Source organism: Ascidiella aspersa, chromosome 4 (assembly GCF_963924565.1).
Source record: "Ascidiella aspersa chromosome 4, kaAscAspe10.2, whole genome shotgun sequence".
In the NCBI taxonomy this organism is placed as follows: Eukaryota; Metazoa; Chordata; class Ascidiacea; order Phlebobranchia; family Ascidiidae; genus Ascidiella; species Ascidiella aspersa.
The window spans coordinates 4,185,429-4,209,419 of NC_139450.1; the positions used below are offsets into that span (position 1 = coordinate 4,185,429).

Genomic DNA, 23,991 nt, shown 5'->3' on the forward strand with positions numbered 1-23,991 from the left:
ATTTATAATGATTTTACCTAGGGTTCAAAATATTTTTTTTCCTTGATTTTTATATTTTTCTTGAATTTATAGGGGTTTTATTTGCGATATTTATTTTTAAACATATTGCTGTAAAAAAGTGACGCTTAAGCCATGTTACAACTTGATTAACTATCGAACAATTGGTAGGCTTTTAGTGGTTTTTTAACTTTCTTCTGTCGTTAACTATGAGATGAATTGAAAGGATTTTAATCACCTTTTTTCAAAATAATCAAGATATTACCAACTATTAATTAATGAATATAAGTAACACTAAATTGACCTCAAAAGTTGCATTCAAATAACAAATAAAAATTGGTATTGGAATGGCTTATATCACTCAAAAAGACAATCATGTTATTGTCAAAGTACCCTCTCTAAACGGTCTATTACCCCGTCGGGGTGATTACCAACAAGTCAGGAACCACTGAATTAGTTGAACGCAATTCGTAACCATTGGAAACATTCTATATGTGCTTGTTTGTAAGATGACATTTTAATGTGTGTAATATGTAGGAAGAATATCACATCTTAGTACAAACTCTAACCATTATGCTGTAATGTTTGTAATAGTTTCACAAGAAAATATAATATTGTTTTCGACTTGACTACTGGGGATTTAAGTTCGATACAGGTTTCCGTATTCAGCAGCCGTGGCTGGTTTTTTATTTAAACAAGACCGTTCGACAGAGTTTCAAGTATATATAGTCATATGTCTACAAAGCTCTAATTTAAAAAATCACCTGCTTAAAACCCTAGGATGCCTTTTGTGACCAACAGCTAACAAATGTATCGCCAGGCTAACTTGCGTCATTCGAACAGCAGTCACTCTTTACTTACAAATCAAGGGTTTTCGCATGAGCGCCTCTAATGATGGTGAATCATTTCGAACAAAACAACAACTTAACTTTTACCTATTCAGTTCATGGCGCCGTTGAAGTTAAAACTACACAATTGCTTTGAAGTACAGGCCTATTCTCCTAAGTTAAACTGAAGTGTTAAAATTTTTCAAAGTTTAACAAATAACAGTACATAATATTATTATTTATTACCAATTGGTTTACCTGTAGGCCTATGGATTTTATTTTTTATCCCTTTTTAACTTTTACGGCTCAGTAACTATAGGATTGTTTGTTAAGTGGAACCTTTCAATAGAGAACCCTTCGAAATTGTTTTTTCTCTTTTTTTTAATTTAACCTTTTTCCTTCTTTTATTTTTATGTATTTTTGGCGGGCCTATTTGTATACCACGATTTTTTTTTTGTTGATTACCTTTCAATAGTCGAATACAAACTCATTAAAAATTCACTGATTCCTCAAACACAACCAATTTACATTTCTGGCCTATTTATTTTTAAGAAAAAAGCGACGCAAAAACCGTGGAAATGAGATTGCCGGCGGACAAACAGCCAGCTACAAAAGGGCGGGCGTGATAGCGTACAAATCACGCAAAATAAATAAGGCAAAGCAAAACAAGAAAGTAACAAAAAAAAGTGGCGCTCCCCGAAACAAAAAAATAATTCAGTAAGAGAGCTACAGCTCGAAACGCCGCTGCTGTGGGACTAAAATGCGAGCATAAACACAGCAGGGCTGGAATTAGCAAAACGCAGGGCTGGAAATATGCTTTGATAAGTAACAAGCACAATGCATCGTAACCAGTGGTGTACAGCAATGGGAATACCGTTCCAATGCGTTTCAAAATCGCTTTAATACAAGCTGTGACGTCATTTACTGGCGGTTGAAATTTGGTGACGTCAAATTTTTGAAAAAAAAGTGTAACTTAAAAAAAATTGACAAATCTTTTTTTTGGTTATTTTTTACAAAAACTGTTTAAAATTTTTAATTTTTATCAGTTTGGAATGCTTTGAGTGACAGGATGTGGTAGTTAAGTTTGAGGTAGCGGCAAAAATAAATGCCAGGAAAAAAATCTTCTAAGTCGGACAGGGGTTAGGAGTATTCGTGTCAATAAACGATTGGCCGTTTGTAAGGAATCTTTTGAGGGCAAAGCAGCAAAAATTACGCGGCCAGGCGCGGTTGGCATCAATAATTGCAAAGCTACAACAACAATAATAACAACAACAATTATCACAACAACAACACGAAGAAAAACACGATAAGTAGTGACACTTGGGCATGAAACTTTAAATATAGTGAAAAAATACTAAAAAAGTAGAAATTAAACAACAGAACGCTGCGTCGATCAACAATTACAGTAACTTAAAATAAATATTAAAGCCCACACAGAAGTAAATAGCATTTTGTGAACCTTTAAATAGACGTATATTACATTCGAACATCATATGCATTTTTGTGGCCATTTTTCAAATGGTATCAGAAACGTTAACAAAACGCTACATACTTCTGTAGGGTCTTTGATATACATTCTACATCTAACTACATATTTCAAAATAACAGTAACAATTTTCCACATTGTTTTAATCTCTCTCCCCTCCACTCCAAATCCTCTTCACGTACAAACGACTTCACTCTGTTTCCTCGCCTTAAGCGTCGCCCATTTTGAGCTATTCCGTGACGTAACCAACAGATCGTGACGTCATCAAACAATAGCCACCGAGGCGTCGGCGCGTCGCGAAGGGAGGGTGAAGGTCTGGGTGAGGGAGGGGTCGGGGGAAAGATCTGAAGAGGGGCGCATCGTGTTCGAGTTACGGGAGGACATGACGTCAGAAGGGGGGTTTGGGGGGCTGGATGTTCCCAAGTGGCGCCGGAGGGTGTCCAGGCCGCCTTGGAGCCGGCTGAGGTGGGAGGGGGAAGCTATGCCCAAGCGTTCGAGGTCACTGTTGGTTAAAAAATAGGGATTGTGAAAATACTATAAGAAAATTAACAGCCTTTCAAAGACATAAGATTTGTCGCTTAACCTTTTTTTTTATTTAATTCGAAAAACAAAACTGTTTAAATATCATGTTCATATACAATAAAAAATATGTTGAAAACGCGACCGTTTTTTTAGTATATTTCAAAAACCAAAACTGAATAAATGCCATGGTCAACACAATTGAAAACTAGTTTGAAAACCGGTTTTCGACTTTTTAGTGCGGGAATCAATTTGAAGACATTTGAAGATTCAAATACTTAGTTACAGCCCTGTGAATGTTTGTGGGTGAATGCAAAAGGGGTGGGGCCCATGATTGGGGCTTGTGGGTGGCTTTACGTGATGGTTGTTTACGTGGGTGAGTTCCGTTCGATTCGCTTTGGGTGATTTTCTAAGGCTGGCATTAAAAATTCGACGCAAAAAGCTTTTAACTGAAGAAATCGAACTGGATAAAAGCTGTGTTCAAAAATTGCCGTTTCTAAACAATCCTTTTGATTTAAAACCATAGCGAAAAAATATAAATAAATTTCCCTTTCTGGATAAAGTAACATTTACTTATGGTAATAAAGAATTAAATGCGCTTAATTTTTGCTCCCATAAAAAAAATTCTTTCTTTTTATAAATTTAAAAGCGCCTGTTGAAAAATACTTTCTAAACTTCAATAAAAATGCCCCTTTAAAAAACATTACAAACAGTATTACAAAGTTCAAAATCTGATTGAATATTAAAATCGAACAGGTTAGAATGTTTTTTTTACCCGGTAAAATTTGAAATACACAAAAAACATTTTGCTTTGTTTTTATCCAATAAAATGTCAAAATCGTAGAGAAGCAAGTTAAACGTTCTTTTTTTACCTTGGTGAGATATGAGCCAGGCTCTCCAGGTCGTTGATGCCGCGAGCGTGAAAACTGTGTCGGTATCTTCCCAACTTTACCATGTCGAGCCACTCATCAAGGGTGTTTACATCCTGTAGGTTACTGGGGCTGTCTGGGTTCAGCAGAGGGGCGCTGGGGTAAAAGGGGATTTTTTATTTGGTGTTCGGTTAAGACAGCTATCACAAGAATTGGATTATTTAGCTGTTTTAAGTTCGACAAAGATAAAAATTTGAACTTGGAGATAGAATTGTTTTAGATTGTATGTAAAGGTCGCTTTTAACGATTAACACAAAAGCCAAATGGAATCGTAGCGTTTTTGGAGCATTTATATAAAAAAAATATAAAACAATAAAAAAAATATTGACAATTCCAAATGACATTGACCACTAGACTCGTTGCGAAGCTGTAATGGTGACGCAAAGCGATTTTTTTTTCACTAAAATCTTGAGGCAACACCCACGTTTTTGCCGTAAATCAAGTCAATTACCATTTGAAGGCAACTAGCAAAATCTAGTTGATTACGATTTCAGCCATAAAGGTCGAGTATAGTTTGACATCACCTTGTTTAAGACGTTTCGATACGAGCTTGTGCCATCTTCAGTTAATGTGACTGAGAAGAAGTAATTCAAGCATGACTTATAAAAGGTGGGACGCAATTCGACTTGTTTATGATTATGTACATGCAGGCGACACACACCTCTGATCGGTTGCAGGTTCCTGGTCTTCAAGCAGGGCTGGTTTGTGCAGAAGGGCGTCCAACTGACTCAGTATCTCGGTGAACGTCGGCCTCCTGCGAGGATCGTAACTCCAGCAGTTCAACATGAGGTTGTGTAGAACTTGGGGGCAGTCCTGAGAAAGAAAACGAAAATTTAAATTTTTTAAACCGCTAGCGGCGATTCTGTTTAAACTTTAAAGCAAGAAAATATTGTTCGTTTTCAAAAAAGGAAGCTCTTCTGAGTTTAAGGGAAATAAGGAAAACTTGGACAATCGTTCAATACCCAGGTTATTTTCGATAAATAATTTAAAAATAAAAAGCAATTGAAAATTGAAAACAAAACAAATTGTTTAAAACGTCAGTGTTAGTTTCAATAAAGAGAGTAGTCTCTTTTCGGGTAATCTTACGTCTTTTTGAATTTTGTTTTAATTCACGGTTTTTATTCAATTCCCAAAAAAATGCTGACAACTGTTTTCCGGTCAAAGAATGAACCCCACCCAGTGACTTCAAAGTGAGTCAGTTTGGCTACAAATTCGTCCAAAGCGCCTCGTAATTAAGTGACCCGGTCAAGCCGACATGTAAAATAGCATCAAAATAGCGATTTAACACCGTAGAAGCGATTTACATGGGTGTGCCGACTAAAACATCGAAAACACTTGAATTTCGCGCGTGTGAGCGAATATTTCGCCGATAAAAATTGCCAGTTGCTGTTAAATTGGGCGAAACTTGCGGTTACAGATTAAAAAACTGTCGCTAAAGAATGGCTTAACTTGGAAGTTTCCCGATTTTCGAGTTTAGCAGACCCTGGGATTTGAACCCGTGACCCTTTGAATGCTGCGCAACTTTGCAAAACAAAGCGTTCAGGTTTAAAGTTAAGGATGGCAAAAATTAATCCCTCCACGCCCAGCGTAACAAGGTGACACTTGCGCGGGATTAAACGTCGAGGCTGGGTCGAGCTCGAAAATTTATCGCTGTTGTTTTTTTGGCTTTTTTCTGGGAGATTAAGGGCGGAAACCCGAACTCGAGTTTAATTGCAAGTTGCGGTCCAGAAAGACTGGTTTTAAACGCTTTGTAGGCCAGGAACGCCCTGTTATTGCCACAATTTGGTTGACGCTTTGTAAAGAGCCGGATAATTGTGAAATAGAATATTGTTGGCTCTTGTTGTTGATCGGGTTAAATCGTAAGATACTTGAAAAGCGAACTTTTCAACTTAATTTAAACTTCGCCGTGGCCGAAAAAGTGACCCTAGTTAAGCAAATAGCGAAAAAAAAAAACTGTTTGAAAACACGAAAAACGGCATTTTTGTATGCTACACGCCGACCGGTCAAGAATTGCTTTAAAAGCAACAAGGTACACTTCAACGAAATTATGAATAATCGAGATGGTTTCCCTTTGCTTTAATTCATGAAGATTTAAAATGGCGTTTGGCTTTTTGTTACGTCAACAAAGGATTTTTATGTGGTCATCGCCGCTTTTTTCTCTCTGATTTTTAACAATATTTTGATCCGATACTTAAACTCAAAACGTACTATTTTAAATTTCAACTCAGGTGTAAATAAAGTATAAATAAAATGTTAAAACTATTTAAACCTGTGGGAAGGAATGAGTCCCAAGGTGTTTGTTACAATGCCTGCTGTTATTTTGTCGTTTGCTGGTAAAAGTTAGCGACAATTTTAAAAGCCAAGAAAATTGAAGTACAAAAAAAATGCCTTTTAAGTGGTTTCCAGCTTAACACGGTCCTGGGAAATTCGCGACGTGTACCGAATCGCGGTTTTTGGCACGGCGCCAGTCACGCCCTCAAGTGTCACTTGTGAGTCGCGTTTACACGTTCGCGCCACTTAAGTCTAAGTATACTGGAATGCGCTCAGACGAAATGCCAATTTACCGAGCGATTTATGTAATTGGATGGGGCGGTAGTTCGAAAAAGGTCACCTATTCCATTTTTTTCTTCCTTATGTATGTTTTACGACTAAATGGCAATTTATTACAATATTTTGGTTTTACTTGTTAGTTTGCGCTTTTGCTCCAAAATATATTATTTTTTTATCAAATTAACAAAATTGGAACCATTTTATTGTTTTTTCTTCAGTAAATTATAATTTAATTTTCTTTCAAAATTCACACACTTAAAACAGTGTTGTTTTTCTGCTAAATAAGAAAGAACCCAACACAAACCAACCCTTTCGCGAAAAAAAGATCCAACCGACTGCACGAACCGTTGTGCGTTTTGCGACCCGGCCGATTTCTATCCAACGACAATAAAAATAAAAACAAAAAAGGGCGCCGCGTCACGCATGGACGCGCGTCGCGTAAACAGTGACGTCACAATCACAATAAGCGCCCCAGTAATTGGCATTAATCTGTCGCGGGCCTGAGTTAAGAAAATATTGTGACGGTCGCGCTCCGTTAGTTATCGTGACGCGGTTAACAAAGGGGCAACGCCGCTAAGTCGCCGATGGGTCCCCGACTTTCAGCACCCAGGTACCCCAGGGGGGCGGGACAAAGGGGGGTAGGCTAGATTCGGGCACGATTTTCAACCCGCGGAGGAAATAACGTCATCTTTCGGCCAAATCTGAGCGAAATGCGACGCTTGGAATTTTTCGCAACTTTAATAAAGCATTAGTCGTGCGCAACTTTTGGTTTATTTAAGGGAAGTTATTGAAGCTGACGAGATTATGAAGCGAAATTGGCGCCCCTGGGTAAACACACTATGATTTGTGATTGATGACTTGATACACTAGTTCAAGGCCCTCCCTAGGGATGTGGCTTTAATTCAGTCAAAATAACAATCGCCTACAGTGTTTATTCATAATTCCACCCTTAAACCAACATAATATATATTTTTCTTTACCATTTGGGAAATTACTTCACTTTAATGGTATGCCAAACTTCTAGCAAAATAATTACACCATATTGTTTTTAATTAAAGGCCAAATATTAAAAAAACGATTGCTTAAAACATATTTTATACTTACCTGGATGTAGCTGAACAAAACTAGTGTTGTGTGGGCTGTGTGCACTTAAGCCTATGCTAAATATGCTGTATCGCTCCAAATACGCTTGCAAACATTTCGGGCCAATTCGTGACAACTTTAAAAGCGAAAAAACAACAACTCGATCCTTCTGTACGTTTATACAGCGGTTGGGGGCTTTTAAGACAGCTTAAAATGCGATTTGCAAAAACAACAGCCCGCCAAATTTCGGGGGGTTAGCTAAGGGGTCTTACGAGGTTAAAAATCAGCCGCCTTCTTAAAGCGCAGCTGCGTTGAGTAACGGCGAAATCAAATCCCAGCCAAGTAGGGCTCTCAGTCGGCCGAGCGTAGCGCTCAGAAGGCTCGAACGTCGGATTACGAGCGCTTTCTAGGAACATAGGCGCCTACATGTTTGGGTTGGGGGAGTTGTTGGATCTTAAAGCACATGGAAAAAGAATTGGATAAGGTTTTTTTTCTTTTTGTAGAGTTGGTCTCTTGAAATGGCTGACGGGTGGAAAAGTTTGATTAAGGCTAAAGTTGGCCACCTTTTAAGGCCAGTTTGAAGCGCCGGCCTTCTTATTCGGCTATATGTTTTTGCACTGTGTTTCATCTATTGGTAGTGTACATTGTTGGAAGCGTTTTTTAGCCCTAATTTTGATCTTAGAAAGCAATTTGGCTAATCCAACACGGTCGTTTTCAATGGCGACCAACAATTTCGCACCCGTTTTTGAACGTAAAAAAGTTGAAAAACAAACATTCAAAATTTTTTATGAGCATAGTGGTTTAATAGTGGGCGAATCGAGATTTAAAAAATAGGTTTAAAAGCGAAAAAAATTGTGCTAAAAATAAACAGGGGTAATAGAGTCACAAAACATGGCATAAAATGTATTTTGCATGTAACTTTGGCAAAAAATTTGAGGGTCAAACTTCAAACGACTAGCCTGGCGTTTAAATGAAAAACAACGAAAAATTTGAAAAAAATAGAATCTAAAAACTTGCCCGAAAAACACTACCGTATGCGGCCTAGAGCACAATAGAGCGTCTAATTTCGCGTAAGTTTTCCAGCTATAGCCGCGGGCGTATTACAAGAAGCGATCTTAGCGTAAGTTAACTTGTCACCAGAGTTAATGCCACAGATCCGATGACTGGCTTTAGCTGCCTGGACTCACCGGTAAACAAGGGACCCCTGTGTGCGCTTAACTGCGCCCAAGAAAGCGATACTCTAAGGATGGTGAATTGAAACCGGGAGAAATTACGCACAGTGGAATTTTTTTTCATAAGGCCACCGGAACCTTATATGTTTGCTTCGCGGAATCGTTCGCGTTAAAATAGCGGCACAAGACGAAAGTAGATTAAAATGAAATTTGAGTTTTTTTTTTGGAGAATTGCCACTAACTTCATAGTTTAAACTGAGCTGTGCGTTTCACTTTATTCGAAGCCATAGATATCAGATTTGCTAACGTTGCTCACAATACTGGGGATATTTATAGATCCAGTGTTAAGTTTTTTTAAGAAAAAGTTAACAGGTCATCCTCAAAATAAACAGTTTGAGGATTTGGGCAGGTCAAAGAGTAATATAACGGCAAAATTTAAGAAGAAAAATGCGTAAAAAAAATTGAAAACATTTTTGGCTGGCCTTTTTGTCAAAGCCATAATAACTGATGGTTTAAATGTCAAACAAACTGATATTTTGCCAACTTTTTTATATTCAATTTTTTATAAGCTACATAAAGTTTAAGTCAATCTGAATGTTATGAAAATACAAAACCTTATTAATTTCTGCAACTCAAGTTGTAAAACTACGTTTCTATATGCAGGGCCTATCTTAGTCACTTTGAGCGCTTTTTATTTTTATTCTTACCAGGGGGGCGGGAAGCCTGTATCCGTCCTCGATGACCTCTGTGACGTCATCATTACTCATGTCCCAGTAAGGCTTCTCGCCATATGACATCACTTCCCACATGACGATGCCGTAACTCCATACGTCACTTGCGGAAGTGAATTGCCGGTAGCGGATGCACTCTGGTGCCGTCCAACGTAGAGCAATTTTTCCTCCCTAAATAAAAAAAATGTTTTTGTAAGATTTTGAATAATTGTAACATGCAACATTAAAGTGCAGTTTAGGTTAATATAGTCAAGGCTTTTTCAACTGTTAAAAAATACATCGGTTAGTTATTATTAAATCAATGAATTTCAGGTATTTTAAGAAAGTATTTTATAAATCTAAATTAAAACTTGAGCATTTTATGTACGCAATTGATTGTGTGTTAAGTTTAGGTTAACGCTACTTTCAAATAAATCACAAGTTTATTTAAAAAGTGGCCCAATGATTAAAGGGAAAATCGTGTTTAGTTGTTTTAAATTTTAAACCAAACTAACGATTTTAGAGCGCAATTACCAAAATGGTAAAGTCAGTTTATTAAAATAAATGTTTAAAGTAAAAAAACGAAAAAACGTGAAAAAGTGACACGAAATCTAAAACAAAAGGCAAAGTATTACATTAAAAAAAAAAAAAGTTTTAAATCGCACCTGTGTTGTGTAGGTGGCGTGCGGGTCGTTCTCGAGCGTGCGGGAAAGTCCGAAGTCGGAAACCTTGCAGACGAGCTCGGAGTTGACGAGGATGTTCCTGGCGGCCAGGTCGCGGTGCACGTACTTCATGGAAGAGAGGTAGCGCATCCCGGAAGCGATCCCCTTCAGCATTTGGATCAGCTGGAGGATCGACAGATCTCCACGTTTTCTCTGTGAAAAAAATCGGATTTTTTTTTAAACGGTTAAAATCAGATCTGTTTCAGTTAGTGTATCACGTTTTTCGGTATTTATTTTTTTACAGTGCTTCTTCAATGTTTTGCAGAATTGAAACTGTTTCCTAAACTTTGCACAGGCATTTGTCAAAAAATTATAATGAACTTATAGTGTAGGCTTTGTAAAACAAAGTAACACCTAAAGCCATGGTCACTCTGATTCCATTTTTTTACGAACTGCCAATATGATTTTCCTGAACGTTTTCTTTAAAAAAGGGACAATTTTTCGTTTCAAACAAGTTTAAAACTTGTAGAGTTAGACTTTGTTATATACGCGACCAAACAGCAGTAATTGTAAGTCAAAAAAATGTTGCAATGAGTAAGGATTGTACTTAGATACATCCTAGTTATTTCCGTACAAAGCATACAGCGTATAGGGTTCAATGCCTTACAGAAAATGTCGTGACTCCCAGCTCGAGAATTTACAACATTTGACAAACGACCTGACTTCAAAGGCCTCATAAAGCCGGATTGCGCGCACTGTGGTCAAATTCAATTTGGCAAAATAAATATCGCTATAGGAACTGTGGCATTTTACAGCAGTCTTAATACAAGTGTGGGCGTTATTTAATGAAGCCGGTCTACATTGGCCTACAAAGTCTGTTTCTGCGTTTGGGAATTTCCGTTCGTTCTAGCTAAACCGGTGAATAACTGTTTAAGGTGCGTTATATTTTGGATTATGAAGGTAGAATGAACACAGACATCGAAATTACCTGAAGCAATCTGTCCAGGGAACCATTTTCCATAAACTCGGTCAAAATCATGGCGGGTACACCTTAAAAAGAAAAAAAATGGCGATTAAAATACGTTTTTCAAAGTTCATGTTTTATTGAAAATATTTCCTGTATATTTATAAACGGGTATAATAACAAATATTATGGACACTTATCAAATATTGGGTACAGTTATAAACAGTAGGTAGCCTACAGTATTATCAGGTATGCTATTTTTTATAAGGTACAGTATTAAATATTATAAACAGTATAAACAAAAATGGCTAAAACATGTAATATTATGACGCAAGTTTTGACTCAAATGTTATTTAACTGTTGCTACACTTGATTAAAAAAATGTTACCAAATAAAGTAGGCACCGGATGTAATATAGCGTACACAAATCTCATGACTTATTTAAACACAAAGGCCCAGATTTGCACGCCAAATTAACACCAGTCGCTCAAAATATCAGCGTTTAATAGAAGTCAGTCACAAGAAAAGTTTGCCACATCTAGAAGCAACAGAAGCTGCACCGTCAGCATTCTGTATAGCGCTGCCGGCCGATTTTGACACCTTGTCATAACATAAGGCGTCGACTTAAAAGCGACGGAAGGGAATTGTTTGGCAATAGAGAGCTAACGAATTGGAAGCGGACGAACGGGCGAATGCGGTCGCGATAAGAGGATGGTTGGTTATAGGAGGGGGGTGTTGCTTAACTAACTGCCAAAAAGTGCTAAACAACTTTAAAATACGCTTTATATTTGTGGTTGTTACTGTATCTCGATAAACCTTCTTTCATGCTGACGCAGATGTATGGAACTTCAATATATATTGAATTATCCAGCCTACTAAACTGACGATGTGAGTTCTCGTAAATGTCGAGATATAGGTTGTTTAGGAAAATTTCTAGATTTTTTGTCAAGATTAGATTTAAAGCAACAAGTTTGCCCAAAAGTGTGTAAAAATAAATTAATTTAATTACTTGCAAAAATGCACTGCTAGAAACCTAACTATGTGTTTATTGAAAGGTACCTTTCTAGTGAAGTAGGTAACTACTAATTAGGCTAATTAAGTTGGCTAGTCGTTTTTGGTCAGGTTGGAAAATAACTTAGCTAATTAAAACATTGATAATATGTATGCGCTTTTTCTATGTTACACATCGATATATTAAACTAGTTGCTAGTTTTTCGCGTAGGCCTGTTTTTGTCAAACCTCGTTTCCTACCGGCCAACATTCCTCGACAGAGGTCATGAACCGCATTAATTGTCGTGGGTCGTGCGATTTCGATGCCAATTTGAGCCCAACTGCCTCGCCGAACGCTCCTCAAAGACAAATTACACAACTCGTAATTACTCTGTCGTAATAAGCGCCTTTGCTCGTAGCGCTGTAGGTCGCAATTACAGCAGCTTCTTGTAAGCTTGCCACGAGGTGTTTTAGCTGTACTTTTCCGAACTGAAATTCGAAACGGCGTTAGCTTGATACGTGAGATTATTGTCGGGTTTAAGGTATTTAGGTGCTGTCTGAAAACGCATTTTTTTGGCAACTCGTGATCGAAATTTAAGAAAGCTGAAAAACCATAGAAGGTAGAAGTTTCATTTTTGCGGCCGCTTAAAGGAGCAAAGAATGTCGAAAACGGCACAAGACTATTAAATTAAATAAAAAGATTAGGCAAAAAGGCAAAAAAGCTCTATTGTCAGCCAGTACCGTTGCCATACTGAAAAAAAAACAGATTTTAAAGGGCTGCTATTTTTCCTCCTAAAACTTGTTAAAAATCGTTAAAAAACGGTGCCAAAAACTGGGACCTATTTGTGTAAAATTTTCAATCAAACTTGCCAAAAAATTAAATAAAACAAACCAAAAAAAGACCGGCCGCCTATAAAGACATCCACAAAAGAGGTTTTAAATACAATAAACTTACTTTTAGTGACGACTCCTTGCAGTTGAACGATGTTTCGGTCTTCGAACTGGGCCATGGTACAAGCCTCCCTCAGGAAGTTGGTTTGATCGATTAGACTTGCTCCGTGCTTGAGTCGCTTCACAGCAACAGGAAGTGGAGACTTGGATTCCATCAACTTGCCCTTGCAAACCTCGCCAAACTCGCCTGAACAATATTTGTGGTGGTCGATTAACAAAAGAGCAAAATAACCGACAAAGACTTGTGAAATCATTCTGTAACGACATTTCTTCGGTAACTATTCCTTGAAGTTTCAAAAAATATAGCAGTAAAATAATTTTTTTTAAAAACTTCCTGAAAAATCTAAAGCGTTCACTCGGGTAAATGGAGTTTTGTAATTAAATTTTACAACTCATTCTTGTTTTTAAAGTGAAGTTATTGCGTGTTGGCGGAGGTTCGAATCTCACCAGTCACCAGTGGCTATTTTTTCATTTTCTGTTTTTAATTTGTGTTAATTTGTGTTCTTGCTTGCAAACAAATGCTTGCTGGTCAACTAATGGAATTATTTTTTACTTTTAAACGTTTTTTTTTTAATTTTTTCTAGTGATTATAAAATTCTTGTTGTTTAAATGCTTTACTTATTTTCATAGTTTTGTCTCAATTTTACTTTTTTTTAATTTTTTTTTTTTTTGGTAAAAAATTGTTTCCTTCTAACAACGTACCTCTCCCGATGACCCTTTCGATCTTGATCTTGGAAACATCGATTTCTCGCGCGATCTCTTTAACGCCCTTGTGCGGATCCCGGTAGTCGACGTAGGTCTTACGAGCGTTGCGCGCTACAATGGAAAGTGGGTTTTGGGTTGACAGAAAAATCGCGATTTTTTGAGAAAAATATTGCCAGGAAAATTTTTTTTCATCAATCACAGATACATAATTTGAAATTGAAAATTAAGGTAAAATTTTAATATATATATTTTTTTCTATGTGCAACTGAAAAGTTAAAAAAAATAAAAAAAGTTGGACAAAAATTACTTTTTAAGTATTAAAAAAACATTAAAAAACATTTGTGCTTAGTGGCAAAACCGATTTTATCTTAAAAAAATTAAAAGAAATTAATGACGAAAAAATAAATTAAAAGCAAATTATAGTCAATGATGAGTTGGCAAAATTTTCAACATCTTCAGCTAATTTCTCACCTTGCGCAAACCCGTCACGCACCACCAGTTCGCTAGTGTTGCCGTCCGCCAGCTTGTTCCGCATGAGTCGTTCTCTCTCCAGCGCCCTTTTGCTTCTGCGCCTGCGCAGTACCATAACAACGACCACCACCACCAGCAGAATAACGGCCCCAGCGACAGCTGCGATAATTATTCCGGTGCTTTCGTCATCTATGGCGTCAGTGGGTTCTTCTTCTGTGGGTGAAAATGTGGGGTTAAGTTTTGGGACCTTGCTTTGAGGTTTAGACGTTAAGTGTACTTGGGTTTAGATCAAAGTAATATGCGTATTGTTCTTTGACAATGGCCATTGTTATTGTTTATATTTGAAATTTTGATTAAAGCCAAGTATAGGCTTTTCAACTCATATCCTTCTTGATGTGATGTTATATGATGAAATGTTAAAATTAAAAAAATAAATTGATTCTATGGGAATGTTACGCATATTGTTTTTGGACAATGCCATTGTTTTTGTTTATATTTGAAATTTTAGTTGAAGCTAAGTAGGATTTTTAGCTCATATCCTGCCTGGTGTGATTTCATGTTTAAACAAAAAGTGACTTGACTCTATCGGAATGTTAGGCGCATTGTTTTCTTGCAATACCATTGTTATTGTTAGTTAGTTGTCTATTCAGAAGTGCTGTCGGCAGCATGTCGTGAGCGTTTCAAATAAAACTCTATATTTATCAACATCAGATTTTCGTAGATTACTCAACTACACTCCTTAGTAAGTTGCCAGGTGGTTTACATATCGCTAGCTATTGCAACAGCAGGCATCAAATAGATTGGGAAAGCAGCCATGGCTCTATGCAAATAAGGCGGAGGGCAAATCTATGAATCATCGTTCAAATATTTTAATACTCTGTTGGATTTCAAGAACGAAAAGCAGAACTAGGTGGGAATGTTGTTGCACCATGCATAACTTACAATCGCTACACTTTCAGATTTAAATATTAACTTGAAACACTTATATGCGTAGACTTAATTTTCTATAGACAGCTCGGATTTAGTTGTATTTAGTTCTTAGGACTAAACTATAGGTATTAACCATAAAATTTCAGAATTATGTCACGCCCATACTTCTTGTGATATATTATAAATTAGGGGTCGAATAGTTAAAAAAAACTAACCATTTTCAACAATAGAAATAAACATAAAAATAGTTAAAACAACGAATCAAATCACTAGAAAGGAAATTTCCTTGCCTAAAACTATCTCAAGGCCCTTCATCTCACCTTGAAGTGTGCTGAAGGTGATCGGATGACTGAACTGACCGTATCCGGCCGAAGTTCGTGCCTTTACCCTGATCTCATACGCCGAACCGCTATCTAATCCGCTGATGGTAACGTTCAGCGTTGAAACCTACAATTAAAGGTAGAGTGAAGGCCTTTTTTTGCTCGACGGGAGAAAACGTCGATGACTAGTTAATGGGATTTTTTACTTGCTTTTTTCCAAGTAATTCTAGCCACTTTTAAAAGTAAAATTTAACACAAAAACAGTTGGGAATAATTCCGAATGAAATAAAGCTTTTATAGAGGAAAGTTAAAAATGGCTGTCTATAAAAACATTTTTGTGAAAAAAATATTTTTTCAAGTTACAACTAGGTTAAAAAAAATTCAGGTTAAAAATATTTTTAATAGATAAAGTCGGTAAATAAAATCAAAATTTTAGGGTAACATTTTTTCAAATTAATTTTGATTTAGATCAAATTCAACCACAGTAACCACAAATAGTACAATACAGTAACACCGAAGGGGGGTTGGCATACCTGGGTGATAATAGGGGTGAGGGTCCCCGCTGTAGTAATGGGGGTAGCCTGTACCTCGTAGTCGAGGATTAAGCCGTTATCTCGGGACGGTTTTTCCCACATTACAGTCAAACTATTCTTTCCTCTTCCAACGAGTCTCAAAGCACGAACAGCCGATGGAACTAGACGAAAAATAGGTAAATTTAGTTATTTTAATGAATAGGCTACAAGCAAATGGGGTATCGGGTTATAGATGTGTATTAATAAAATAAGCTAAACGTCAAATTTTAATAATTAAAATCAATTTGAGTCGATTTTTGAATATATAAACGTAAAATACTTGCTTTTGAAATTCAAATCTATTTAAAGTAACTGTTATCTCTGAAAAGAATCTAAAAAGCACTATTAGTAATTTAAATTAACTTTAAAGAAGCTTTATAAAAAAAGGCTAATACAATTACAAGGTGAACACAGTTTTTTTTTTTCCAACATTTTTTGTTTACCTGCTTCGTTGGTCGAAAATTCAATCGCTTGCGAGGCGGGAGCCGAACCCGAAACCTTCGAAACTCCGTTGTGGGCGTTCACCTGCAACCGAAACAATTTGAACGTAAACACGCGTTTGTGAGGTCACAATGCCTAGTAAACAAGTGGAGAAAAAGGCAACCGAAAGGTCAAGCCTGTCAGAAGGTGCTAGTTAAGCCAGGAAGTGTGGTTAAGTGCGCGGTTTCGGAAAGAAGTTGCGAAATCTCGCGCGAATTTGCTTTTTTTCCTAATTACGTGCGCATTGCGTCATTGTTATTGGCCATTGTGAGCGAATAACAACCAACACATACGTCAGTGAGCGGACAATTTATGAATGTAGATCACTGTGTAAAACGCGAGGTCGGAAATCTAATCAATGATGTAAGAGCACGGATTCACGTACTTCGAAAGACTTGTTTAGAAAGGTTTTTTTATCGAGAGATTAAATTGTACACTGCGATATAAATAGGACTTGAACGTGAATTGGAAAACTTTCCGTTACTTGGATAAATTTTAAACGATTTAAGGTAGTCTAAAGATGTTAGATTTGTTCAACATTTAAAACTTTAAGATTTGATTTAATTTGGTAAAAGATTCAACCTAAATTCTGGCGTTATTAATACCATATTAAGGAACACAACCGTTTGATTTTTTTTACCTGATGAAATTAAAATATTTAGCCTTTTTATAGATTTTACATTTTTTTTTATAATTTTTTACCTTTTATTGTCACTGATATACAACACTGTGTCACGGAGTTGTCTCAGATTTTCAGCGTTTGTAATGGAACATAGTTTAAACACATGGTTCAATAAAAATTCCTGAGCTTGCTATTGTCGCGTAACAATCCTCTCTTTCCTTTTTAGAACGCACGACAATGGGCGAGACAATGCAAACGATCCTGGGGTCGCCAAAATAACAACCAGGGCAAAAAATGTCACGAGATGTAATGTTCTTGGATGAAACAAGGACTATGAAGACTGTACAGTCCTTCAGCAGTAAAACTACTTTATTGAGAAATCGATTTAAAAAGCTCAGAAATTTCCATTTCTCCATTTGCTCGATGTGAGTGAAAATGCGCGCAGAAAAAGACTCTGTGACTTAAATCGTTAAAAAACGCTGATTTACAGAAACTGAAATATGAAAAAAATGAGCTAACTGAAATGAAACAAATTGACAATATAGCTCATTTTGTTTGTTATGAAATGCAGGTTTGGGCAAAAAAACGTGATGTAGTGAATAAGGAAAACAAAGGTATAGATAAAAAATGTTTAACTAGCTACAAAAAAAGTGCCCGATCTTTATGTTTTGGGAATTTTGTAAAAAAAAAACAGCTCAAAATTTAGGTTAGAAGTGTCGGCCATTCTTTTAGTGAAATACATTAGGTGGTGATTTTTCATAATCTCAACCACTTGCTTCGCAACTTTACATGAAAATTAGGTCAGATCCAAGCAATTTTAGGTATGCGGTACGGAGCACCAGCTCTTGTAAAGATGACAGACTGACATTTCGTAAGCGACCTACTGGAATGTCACGTACAGACGCCAACGCATAAGCTTATGAGAGCGACGCTCGTAAATTTTATCACCAGATCCGAAATACATCAGATCGGCAAAATGAAAACCTCAGGGAAGACTTAACGAAATCATTCAGGGGATTTTTGTTCCTATGGCAAGACTGCTGAAAAATTTATCCTGCTCAAAAACATTGGGCCAATGCGACTCTAATATGGACCAGATTACAAATAAAGACATTTACATTAAAATTGGTTTAGTTTCATCGCTTGTATACGATTTCCTTAAAGTTTTATACTCATTCACTCATACAGTGTGTTAAACTAGTAGGTTAAATATAACCGAATCGGCGAGTATAAGGCAATGTGAAAAATAAATAGCTTTGGAATGAGCATGTTTCAAGTCTCCTATAGGCCTTTGAGATTGCCAGGTTCGAAAGACACTGTTCAAATTAAAACGGCCCATACACTACATCGAAATAGGGAGATAAAGGCAATATGAAAAATAAATGAGTAACAGCATGTTTAAATTCGCCTACGCCCGTTAGTGTTAATCATCCCAAAATACATTCTTTGAAAGAGATAGGCCGTCTGATTCAAAGCGACTTATAACGTATATCGAACTAGCATGTTGAAGATACACAGTACGATGTGAAATACTGTGGGAGTTATTCCAAAGCGGAGGCTAGGCTCCAGACAAGACCACAAGTTTGTCGTTAGGGTTGCGATTGCGACAGAACCAGTCTCTCTCGACATTAGCTGAGTCACTGCGCTCGCGATAAGAGAACGGGAGTCTATATCTCAAAGGTAAATATCACTCCAGTCGTTGTCCTTGTCTACAGTGGCTGTCGTTTCACCACATCACACGTTACATTAAAACACCTTCAAAGACTATTTCTATCGTCGTAAAAATTGCTTCGTCCGGTCTAAAATATTTAATTAAAATTCTTCACTCCGATTAAACCGTTATTTCAGGTTTTAGTTCATATTCATACTTTTTGTGTGAAACAAATAATACACAAGTTGTCGTTACACACGTTTAAAAACTTTTACTAAACTTACAGTTATGACGTAATAGGAGAAGTGGTCCAGATCGGAAATTGTGACGTCAGTTTGGGTGAGTCGGTGGGGGCGTGGGGGGTTAAAGTCGACCGTAGGAGGGCAAGGGTGGCACCGGCGGGGGCTAGACTCGCACTGCTGGCATTTCACGCTGTAAAAGCACAAAGGCTTTGTTGAGAAAACAATTAAATTCAAACGTAAACAAAGGATTAAAGAGTGTAACAAACGGTTAAATTTAAACGTAAATATAACAAACATTGAGAAATCACTGATTTATTTAAATAACTTTAGATGATTAATATAATGCAAAAACAAACTGCGTTTTAATGACCTAAAGGTAAGGGTTACACCATTACACAGTATTAAAAACAACGTTGTGTTCAGGGCATTAAATGATTAAAAAAACATTAAAAAGAGGGTTAAGATTTTCAGGGTTAAAAAGGGATAGTCCTTTTTAGTTTAGGATATTTTTATTTTTACTATTCTTTGTGAAATAGAATGTGCTTTTTGGAAACTGTCAGGGCAATAAAAACACAACATAGCATGAAACAGAAACGCAATAACGTATAAAGCCCCAGTTTGTCAAACCAGTCCGCAACCGGCGTTTTTAAAAAGATAAACACAAAAATGATTAGGCTGGTTTTACAATCCAAAATGCCCAAAGGGATGAATATATAGGGCCGGCCTAAAATTGGCCTCAAAATGTTGGCCACGAGCCGTTTTGCGGCCACGGCGCTCAGATTCGATTGCCGAAAACGGATACAGTCCAATTTGGAAGATTGAACTTTCCGCACAGTTTGGGATACAGGAGGGAAAACGACCGATATAATTGTGGCTGCGATTCGATACGCTTAAGATCCCTTCCGATAAGAAGGCCGTGAATTTTTAAGCGACTGCTGTAAGGAGTGCTGAGGTATTGTACCATTGCAGGCTTTGAACTGAGGAGCGACTGTTGTACTTTGGCACAATATGGCTCATAAATTTTGCAGGCGCTCTTTTTAGAAACATGTCTGCTAAAATACAATCGAGCTAGTATTGGTATTCGGGCGTTATGAAAGCTATATTTATACACTTCAATAGCCAAGGCAGGTTTTAAAGAAAATTGACCTGGTAGAAAATGGAAAGCAATTGTTTCACAAATTCCATTTTGCAAAATGCAACTTCTGTGTATATGCCTTGAAGACACAAAAATTTCAGCAAACAAATAGGAAAACAACTTAAAAAACGGCAAAAAATACAATCAAAAACGAAAACTAACCTGTAATAGAGGTCGTCCCGTCCGCCGTTCCTGATTGGCGCAGTCCAACGAAGCGCGACCGACGATTTTTGCATGACGTAGGTGACGTTGTTGGGAGCTGATGGTGGTTCTGCAAGAATAAGATAGAATAGGTTTATTTAAACACACGCAAAGCAGGTAGCTTAATGATATCTACACACGGAAGAGGTGCTTTGGCTATGCACTGAGCAAATAACCTGTTGTGGGGTCGTTGCGTTCCCACGTGGCTGAAACGACCTTGAAAAACAAATAAATGACCTTGTACGCACGCGGTGATTTTTTGAGGGTTTAAAGTTTGCGCGATGCTCAGGGGGTTATGCTATGAGGTCGCTCGCTATTTAGCAGACTCGCCTTAAAACGCTGGGGCAATTACGCTTGGGCCGGATTTACAGTCAGCAGCAGTTTATAGAGTTATTATTGTACGGTGGCAGTCATGGCGGCGCCGCGGCCACTCTGGCCACCCTTTGCCCCCTTAGACCCGACACATGGCTCCATAAGCGAACAATTACAGATTAAGCGAATCTTGCTTCCTTCTTAAAGGTGCGGCGCGATTTTTGAAGCAATTTCCCAACTGAAAAGGCTGAAATACGAGCGAGCTGTCAGCTTTGAGCTTTCAAATCGGAAACGCCAGGCCGTAATCGCGTAATCTTCCATTGTTGGTCGCGCCACGAGTCCACAAATCGCGGTTAGGCCATTGTCTCCACGCCTGGTGTGCATAGCTTGCGGCCCAGAAGGTGCAAATTAGCTGATCTTATCGTTTTCCAGCGCCTAGCTCCTCAAAACAAAGTCAAACGGGACGAATATGCTAGCATTATACGCCTTTATTATTCCACTATAGTCCCGTATTTGTCTAGTTCAAAGTACACTTGCATAGCTATTCAGCAGTGTCAGCGAGATTTACGTCTGTTTATTAGGCTTGCGTCAGGGTTATTGTCCTTTGGGCACGTTTTTTTGAAATGGGGGTTCGCGGTTTATAAGACAAGGCTAAAAATAGAGTCACCGCCTCCTAAAAACGGCTTTTCCGCTAGTAAACCCACAGGAATCCACGACCATTTCCTGGCGAACGCACTAGGGTCGCAATGTTTGCTTAGAGGTCACCTATACAAGTCTAAGAATAAATAACATTTATAGGCTATTTAAATGGGATTTGAAGACAAACTTTTTACTACCACATTCAGGATCGCAAAAAAGTACTCCAGACTGTTTACTGTTTTTAATGTTCCTTTAAATTTATCTCAGTGTTATTATTCATCGATCGACTGGTAGTCATAACTTTAGCAAGTTTGAAAGCAAGTGTAAAATCCATCTAGTTTCTTACAGTGAAAAAGCTAAGGAACTACTGGCTTAAAATATTCTTAAAATATGCCTTTGTCGCCTATATTTTATCAACTGTGCGTGACAAATCAGCTTCAAAAGCCCTAAAAAGAGAGAAAGATAAAAGCTTTGTTGTGGTTCGGATGCCCCGGCTCAGCAAAACCAACCGGTGCCTCAAATTGGCCGTGACTTTGCAAAGACGCCCTGATTTTTTTTGCCTTTGAAGTGACGAAATGCGAAATGGGCGCGGTCCTTATGTTTTGCTAGCGTCCAAAGGTCACTTTTCCGGTTGTTTCAATAAAATGCACTGGTTTACGTCATACTACAGCGTTTTTTGGGGTGTATTTCGGGAACTATGTAAACAAAAGCACCCATTATTACTTAAAATAGGAAATTTAAAAAAAAAAACATATGTTGTTCTTGAGCAATCTACTCTAAAACTGCAGCTGCAAAGCTCAAAACAATGCTAGGATCCAGTAGGTGACTAGAATATCGTTTTCGTTGAGTTAAGTCGGCGATTTTTTTCGGTTTGGTGTTTGGTTAGTTTTTATTCTTCAAAAATAACGTGCTTTAATCAACTTAAAAGATTACTTGACAGAGCGAACATGGAAATGACAATATTAAACGGCATTTGCCAAACCTCTCAAAATTAACTGACACTTTGACACAGCAAGCGTAAGATCCCAATCAAAGTGCGCCACATACTCCTATAAAACACTAGTCAAGTCGCCATTCACAAATCCTGTTAAAAGTATTGCGCAATACAACACGAGGCCAGAAATTGCGCTGGTGACGTAATGGCATACGTCACGCGTCCACGATATGAGAAGTATGTTTGCGGAGGCCGTAAAGCGAAATTTACCGAGTTATGCGGCGCTTTAAGAGTTTGCTTAACTCGTGCCAGTATTACGTCGGTACGGCATGGCGACGTTTTACGACTTCAAACGGGAACTTTGCCAAAGAACACCTGCGAAAAATGGACGACTGCTGCCATTTTGCTGCACACTTTATAACAAAAATGGTTCTAACATATAGTAATGAAGGTCAAACTACATTTTACCACTCTTCCTATTACCAAAAACTTGACAACTTGAAAAAATGACCGACAGTACATTTTATGCTGTCGTTTTAAGACATCTTACAGTTACTGCGTTTTAAAAAACTTATATCTTGCGTAAGAACTTAAGCCATACAACACCCCATTTGGTGTATGAAATAAATAAAGTCATAAAAAAGAATATTTTTTTTGCCTTATCTAATGTCAATAAAAAGTGTTTTTTGCAAATAAAGACATCATAACTCCTGTTTACGATTAGAATCATAATAAGATTCAGTTTTTGTCTTTCCGATGAATTTTCGGTCTGTTTTCAAAGTTAAAGAAGACTAGATTTTCGCAATTAAGACTTGTTTACGGCGTTTCGCAGTCCCAATAGCACAAAGTCCAGAGCCTGTTGAGCCGTAAACACAAGAAACTCGTTTCTGCAACAAACTGTCGGGCGTAATTACGCAGAGCGATCTTCAACCGCAGCCAGCAAACCCGACCAGGTGATTAAGGCGACAAATTACTCCGAGGTTTCCGCCCAGAAATACGCAAAGTCACCAAAGTCGAGAAGAAGTCGAAATTCGCACCCGGAACTTAAATAAAGAAAATTTTTTTCGGTTTATTTTCTTTCGTAGCAAAGACTGTAGGGTTTTCGGTCCCCTGCAAAAACTTGCGAAAAAAAATGTGAAAAAGTGTCAACTTTTAGCTGGCGCTGTACACCCAGTTTACACTGAAGGACCGAGTATAATTACGTAAACCAGTAATCTTCGTTTCTTGGTCGAATTCAAACGAAAAGACAGGCATTGTGGAATTTCAGAAATTATCATTTGCCAATAATAAAGAACATAGTAATCCTTCCCAATAGAGCTGAAACATAAAATGTGTACTAAAAATTAACTCGAACTAAACATTCCGTGCTAAGTCGCTAGAATACGGAAGGCAGCTAGGGCGGAACTAATCCAGTTGTTTTAAGCGAGCATTTCGTCGTTTTTTTTACGCAAAGAAACTTTAAAAGAAACCTTTAAAGCGCAAATGGGCTTGGGTCAAACGCTCGTGGTCAAAAACGGCCTTTTTAACGTGGACATCGCAGTTCGAGGTAATGCAATCCCTGTGTGACCCAAAAGCAGCAATCTAGGCCTCTATCAGTTCTTAACAGCAGCAAAAAGCCCTAAAAATAACCGGCGCCCAGCAGTTAAAAAGGCTACAGTTTGTTTTTTATTTGTTTGCGTCACGGACCCAGACACCGCATTCCACGTGACCAGCGAAGCGTGAAGTAGGCGGATACGTCACGTGACGTGAGTGGGGGGTAGCGGGCTCTCAGCAAACACAATTGATATATTTGCTGGCGTGAGTACAAGGTCCAGCATAACACCTTGTTGGCTTTTGATCCGCCATTAATCAATCGAGAATTCAGGTCGAATTACAAAATGGCGCGCGCTAAGTAGGCAAAACAAGATATTGATAACTCAATTATAAAGTTAACGCTT

The 23,991-nt window shown here is 37.7% G+C and overlaps 1 protein-coding gene across 1 annotated transcript in view; it reads right to left on the reverse strand.

The window, feature by feature from the left end:
* Window positions 1-1,366: 1,366 nt before the first annotated feature.
* The window catches only part of LOC146146732 (ephrin type-B receptor 1-B-like), a 50,006-nt gene continuing 27,381 nt past the window's right edge, over window positions 1,367-23,991 (reverse strand). Inside the window, exons 8-21 of the mRNA XM_083387562.1 lie at window positions 20,131-20,239; window positions 18,876-19,023; window positions 16,282-16,363; window positions 15,800-15,960; window positions 15,267-15,393; window positions 14,017-14,229; window positions 13,543-13,656; window positions 12,845-13,027; window positions 10,924-10,985; window positions 9,939-10,148; window positions 9,271-9,465; window positions 4,420-4,571; window positions 3,702-3,854; window positions 1,367-2,812 (exon numbers count right to left, since the gene is read on the reverse strand). Of these exons, the coding sequence (XP_083243688.1) occupies window positions 2,575-2,812; window positions 3,702-3,854; window positions 4,420-4,571; window positions 9,271-9,465; window positions 9,939-10,148; window positions 10,924-10,985; window positions 12,845-13,027; window positions 13,543-13,656; window positions 14,017-14,229; window positions 15,267-15,393; window positions 15,800-15,960; window positions 16,282-16,363; window positions 18,876-19,023; window positions 20,131-20,239 (2,147 nt within the window). The 3' untranslated portion in view covers window positions 1,367-2,574. The remainder of the gene's footprint in view (window positions 2,813-3,701; window positions 3,855-4,419; window positions 4,572-9,270; window positions 9,466-9,938; window positions 10,149-10,923; window positions 10,986-12,844; window positions 13,028-13,542; window positions 13,657-14,016; window positions 14,230-15,266; window positions 15,394-15,799; window positions 15,961-16,281; window positions 16,364-18,875; window positions 19,024-20,130; window positions 20,240-23,991) is intronic.